Raw genomic sequence first — 5,887 nt, 5'->3', positions numbered from 1 at the left:
AGCGTCTCCCGAGCATTCTAGATTTCCATTTATTTATTTAAGGAGGAAATAGAGGGAAATTTCAACGGGCCACTAATTTCATTTCAACATGTACCAGTGGCATTAGCCCAGAGCAGATATTTCAGAGGAACACAAAATCAATGTTGAGATTCTATTGGGAATAGCCCTGGAACCCATTAGCAACTTTGACCAATAGGTCAGGTAAAGTAATAGCTAGATAAATGTTTTATTACAGATTTGCAAACGGACTTAATGGGGGGGCTTGTACCTGTGCAGCCATGCATGGCAAATATTCATCATTAGATTCTATTGCTGTAATGAACACAAATCTCTCTGTGGCCGAGGTCTGTGCTTCTTTATATACGATTTGTTAAAGGTGGGCCTCACTAAGCCGAGCTCAGAGGAGACAAACGGCTGCATCGCTGCTCCTCTGGAGGAACAGGGCTCTCAGAGCTCCGGGAAGATGTCATCACCTGAATTCATGCTTTGGCACAGTGATGACATCATCATATACGGCTGAGATGTGTTTTTATCCTAATGAACGATTCAGGGGCAAACAGTTCACATACAGACTGATACAGGAGCTCAGTCTGATCAGATCTGGTGATACAAAGTCAAGTATCACACTTATTTTAGTGAGTGTGAGACATATATAGGTATCTGATATGATTTGTACCTATTTCTATTTATGTTTGTCTTTAGATTTGTTGGTTTTCTGTCGTACCAGATATTTGATCTAATATCCAAAGTGAAGATGAGGCATTAAGAAGTAATAATAAGAGCTGTGATCCTCGTTGGATGCAACAGACGACGACTGGAATGGTTATTTTAAACCACCGTCACTGACCTACTACCCCTGATCCCACGTTGAGTGACATAATGAAGGATTAGTGGACTTTGGCTGTCCTGAGTTTACTTTGTCATGTGAATCATGTTTCTGTTAACGTCCCCTCCATATTTATATCCACACATAAAACAGTATCAGTCTGGAGTAAGTGCCATTGTTTGTCCCGGAGTGAACATATGTCACATTTAGAATTTTTTTCCCCCAGCCCTCTGTTCTCTCAGCTCCCTCGCTGTTTCTGTGCCGGACAGAGTGCTACTTTTCTGAATGGAAGCCAGACAGACTAAGAGCTGCCACACGCTGAGAGGAGCCGGCTCCTGTTTCCAGCTCCGTCTCCAAGGGAACCGGCAAAGGCCCACCAATCACATCGCTCGGCGCAGGCAAGCGGGCAATTCAATTTCTTAAAGCTGCAGAGTCCGTTTTCACGAAGGGGGCGTCAGGAGGGGGAGAAAGTTCACCAGAGAGAGAGAGAGAGAGAGAGAGAGCACCATTTGAAACAGGAAAGCACCTCGACACTGCAGTTTACAAGTTTTCCTTTTTTCCTTTTTATTAAATGTGAATTCACATGTTAGTTTGAGCCCATCCATTACAGAGGATCCGCCTACATACAAAATAGGCATCACTCTGTCATCACATCCTTTTCAAACGCAACAAATAACACATCTGTGTACATATATTCACAAACTGAAAGGACAGTCGATGGTGGTAGGTACTTATTTATTAAAAGATGAGTCAAAGACAGATTCACACTTGGAATGTGAAGTAACTACTGCCCAGAACTTCCAACAAAACGTCTTGGCATATAATTAGGTCATATTCCAAAACCTTTTTATCAAACAGACTTCATATGTAAGACCCACATAAAAATAAACAATATCTGCTTTTTTTTAAGTGCAAGAAATAAAAAATACAGGTTTATGGTTAATGTTTTAAAAAAAGAAGGCAGTCTTCAGTTTTAAAATAAAGTTTCATTTCATGAAACAGGACTATGGAATGTTCTTTTTTGCTTGCCTGTTAAACTAATGCCAGACCACCACTCTTATCAGACTATGCCCTTTTGCAGAACTCTTTGTGTTTTTCCCCAAATTTCTTGTTCAGTCGGATTCAAACTGTTTGGTGTCACTCATGCCCATCGCCCCCAAATCGCACGTGTCAAATAACATTCAATTGGTTATATTTATCAGTTTCTGTACGTATGCATCACACCATGAGGCCATATTTAATCGTTTTTGTATCAGTTCCAGCTGATTTGTTTATTTTTTTCTGCCCGGACAGGCTTCAGCATCATAACATGAAATGATGTTGACAGTGCACAAGTCTGTTTCTCCATCACTTGCTACAATTGTTGATGGTCTGTATCTTAAGAGTATATATTGCACAAAAAAATGAGAGGGGGGAAAAAACAGTATGTGCCATAAAAAATACCAAAATCCAGTTTCACACCTGCGATTGGGACCCATCCACATATCACGAGTATGATATACATAAACTCCTAACTTTACTATATTACAGTACATATACAATCTTGAAACTAGTTCCAGCTCTGAGGTATGTGTTCCCCATGATGCCATTGTATCGTCTACAAATACTCAACAAATCTGCTCTACAACTGTACAAAAACCTAGTTTAAAATCACAAGGCATTTTTGATGCAAGTTTTAATTTAACTTAATCCTTAAAAACCAGGACTCCCTTGCATGCGTAAAAACAAAGGATAAAGGGAAGAAGTGCCTGAAACTCACTGAAAGCACAGTAAGAACATTCCCTTTGAACTGTACAAAAATATGCCTGAAAATATCTTACTTTTCTTTTAAAAAGATGAGGTCTGTTATGTATCAAAATGTTCCCCTCCACACCTGTACTCTGCAGAGGTTTAGGCTGCGTAATTTGTCCAAACCCAGGAGGTAAAACGGAATCAGTTACAAAAAGAACAGAGAAAACAAACATTTTTTGCGGCATTTAGAAATTACATAAACCGTTGTAAAGTAACATCCTGAACAATTGTCAGTTCACAGATTTGCTTCGAGTCAGTCCACAGTCCGTTTTCAGCTCCCTGCAGTTATTTTTTTTAGTTTTAAGAGGATAAGATGCATAGAAGTTCACGTTTTTCCCTTTTGTGGTCCGTTTAAGCTGAACAGTAAATGCAGACCTACTGGAGGGGAAAAAATCCATAAAAACCCTGTCATGCTGCCAGAAAAAAACGCCTGCAGACTTTGCTGTTGTTTTTTATTTATGTTATTTTTTTTGCTACCATCTTCATACGCATCTCATTCCTCAAACCTCACCTCGCCTCCTGGTCCTCCACCTCCCACCTAGGACCCTTCAGAAAACCCACAGACAGGAGGAGGCAGGGCGGTAGGGACAACTTGACCGGGACACATATATAATTTCAACGCTCCCTTCTCTGTTATTACAAGAGGAACTTTTGTCTTCCTCCCTCCATCTCTTTTTCTCTCTCTCACACAGTTCAGTATGTGAAGACCAGGTCGGAAAAGTTCGCCTCCAGCCAGTCCCCGGCAATCATCTCACTGAGTTCAGGCGTGCAATAGTCTGGGAACTCAAAGTGAGAGCCCAGGCTGCCCTCGCTGAAAGAGTCCAGGTCCTTATCCACAAGAGACAGGGAGAGGTTTCCTGAATTGGGGTTGCCCAGCTCCGAGCCTGGGGCGCTGGGGGCGAAATTCAAACTAAAGTCAAACAGCAAATCGTCCGCGTCCTCGCCGGAAGAAGAGGAGCTGCTGCTGGATGAGGAGGAGGAGGAGGATGTGGAGACCGACCTGGAGGATGCTGGTGACACGGACGCAGCGTGCAACGCGCTCTGCTTGGTAATGTTTTTGATATTGTAAAACAGTCTGCTGTTGTTGTTCCGCACTTCTTCGTACATGCTCGTCCCCTCGGACTCCGCCGAGGAGCTCAAAGTTGGGCTCGCGGGAACTTTGGCTACATTGTACGGCCTCAGGCGCTCCTCGTCCACGGGCTTAATCCCCATCCGGTAGTCCTCCTCGTAGTCGTCGTCGTCGTCCTCGTCCGTGAGCTCGATTTTCACCGCCTTCGCAACTTTGAAGCCGGTAAACACGCCGCAGTCGTCGCCGTAGCCGTGAGAGGACTTGCTGGAGGCGCTCTTAGTCTTTATCTTGGAGCACTTCTTGCTGGGGGTCTTTGTCATCTTTGCGCACTTCTCCGGAGAAGGCGCCGAGGACTTGGAGCTGTCGAGCTTTGGTTTTTTCTTGGGTCTGTACTTGTAGTCGGGGTAGTCGGCCATGTGTTTTAGCCGCAGCCGCTCGGCCTCTCGGATGAACGGGATCTTCTCGCTGTCCTTGAGCATCTTCCAGCGCTTCCCCAGCCGCTTGGAGATCTCCGCGTTGTGCATGTCCGGCGACTGCTCCATGATCTTTCTCCTCTCGATCTTGGACCACACCATAAACGCGTTCATGGGTCTCTTGATGTGGCCGGTGGCTGTCTTGCACCAGTCCGGGTTTATCGGCACGGGGCTGCATGCCATAAACTCACTTTCCTCCGAGTCCGTAGCCTCCCTGGACATGCTCCCGTCCGTCTCGCTGTTGTCTGTGTGCTGCACCATCGTGTCCTCCCCTGCTCCCAGTCACTTTGGGTCCGGACGCCGCAGTGTCTCACAGTTCCCCCCCCCAAAAAAACACTGCCAACACCGCTCAGCTCTCTGCGTAAAAAAGCGCCGGTTTCGTCCTCGCGTCCTCTGCGTAATGTGCGTCTCAAGCTCCTGCACTCTTTTTCCAGAGTTACAAACTGCCTTCTTAACTAGTTATCGGCTTTTTCATCTCCCTTGCGTCACGCGCAGCCGGCCAATCACGTCGCTTCCACTCCGCCCTGCAGACTCCATCCAAGACTCCCCTTAACCCTTTTTATTCCTCCCTCCCGTGCGCTCGTTGGAGTGGAGGTGGGGATTTGTGGTACACAGTGTCTGGGGCAACACGCGGGGCGAGACAGGCATATTAAACACGCAGTTAGCACCGTGCGCTCCTGAGATGAACACCGCGCACCATGGCGCACACAACACCCAACATCTATTTCCTTATTTTAGTGAAGTGAAGAACAAAAAATATATATAACGCGTGGCAGAGGAGGTTATTCTCCAGCCAGTCATCAGCTCAGATGTGTCTGGAGGAAGAGATGTAGACTCTGTGATTATTTGCTCCCCCCCATCACCATAGGTTGGATACTGAAGGTGGCGCTTGGACACTGTTGCAGGCGCCTGGATGCGTCTGTGCGCCCGCCTGCCTGCCTCACTGGCTGCTGTAGAGGGATACATTTTAGCAGCTGGTAATGTCTTTAGAGGAAGACTGGATGTCACCGTTAAGTTCAGTGTAACCTCGTGCATTCAACACCTATCTCGGAGTGGCCACGTGCTATCACATTCTTTTCCTTTTTTTCGCCATGATTCCCTTCATGTCCTATTTGTTTCCAGGTCCACATGAGGATGAAGGAAATAGGTCAGTAGCACATTCTGCTTTAGAGATCTTGTTTATAGTGTGAGAGTGTGTTCCCAAAACACACCTGCAGCATCTCTCATTACAGAATGCTGCTCCAAGGAAACATCCATGCACACACACACACACACACACACACCCAAGTGATTAATGTAATTGTGATAAGCTGCTATTTATATAAAATAAAAAAAATAAAAATCCTCTGATCAAAATTATAAACACATTCTGTGATCTCTCCTCCATTTGGATTAAAGCCCGTGTAGAACACAGCAACACATGCAGCCGAAGCAATAACACTCATTCAGATGGCAACATTTGGCTGTGCAGCCTTGAGTTGAGCCCATACAGCCAGGCACGGATGGAAGGCTCCCCGCTGAGTTTGCTGTGTCAAGAGGCAGTGTATGCATCTAGCTGGCGTCTCCTGCAGCCCCCCCACCCTCCGCCCTCCTCCCCGCTGGCTCTGGGTGGTAGCCAGCAGTGCTATTGGAGGCTGGGGCGATAAGGCGTCCTGCTTTTCTCTCTCTCTCTGCTTCGTCCCCTAGAGGGCAATCACTTACCCTTTTGAAACCCTCCCCCCAACCCAG

General features: G+C 46.0%; 1 protein-coding gene across 1 annotated transcript; it reads right to left on the bottom strand.

Annotated features, from left to right (window-relative positions):
- Window positions 1-1,542: 1,542 nt before the first annotated feature.
- sox11a (SRY-box transcription factor 11a) lies at window positions 1,543-4,626 on the bottom strand. Its single transcript, XM_034576379.1, has one exon. It carries the CDS (start codon window positions 4,418-4,420, stop codon window positions 3,311-3,313), a length of 1,110 nt encoding a protein of 369 aa, XP_034432270.1. The 5' UTR covers window positions 4,421-4,626; the 3' UTR covers window positions 1,543-3,310.
- Window positions 4,627-5,887: the final 1,261 nt, after the last annotated feature.

Source organism: Hippoglossus hippoglossus, chromosome 22, assembly GCF_009819705.1.
Source record: "Hippoglossus hippoglossus isolate fHipHip1 chromosome 22, fHipHip1.pri, whole genome shotgun sequence".
Lineage (NCBI taxonomy): Eukaryota > Metazoa > Chordata > Actinopteri > Pleuronectiformes > Pleuronectidae > Hippoglossus > Hippoglossus hippoglossus.
The sequence above is the reverse complement of the archived record's forward strand: the minus strand, read 5'-3'. Positions and strand labels throughout refer to the sequence as shown.

Bases quoted from the DNA above. Each gene is read 5' to 3' on its own strand.
- sox11a (XM_034576379.1), bottom strand. From the start codon at position 4,420: ATGGTGCAGCACACAGACAACAGCGAGACGGACGGGAGCATGTCCAGG.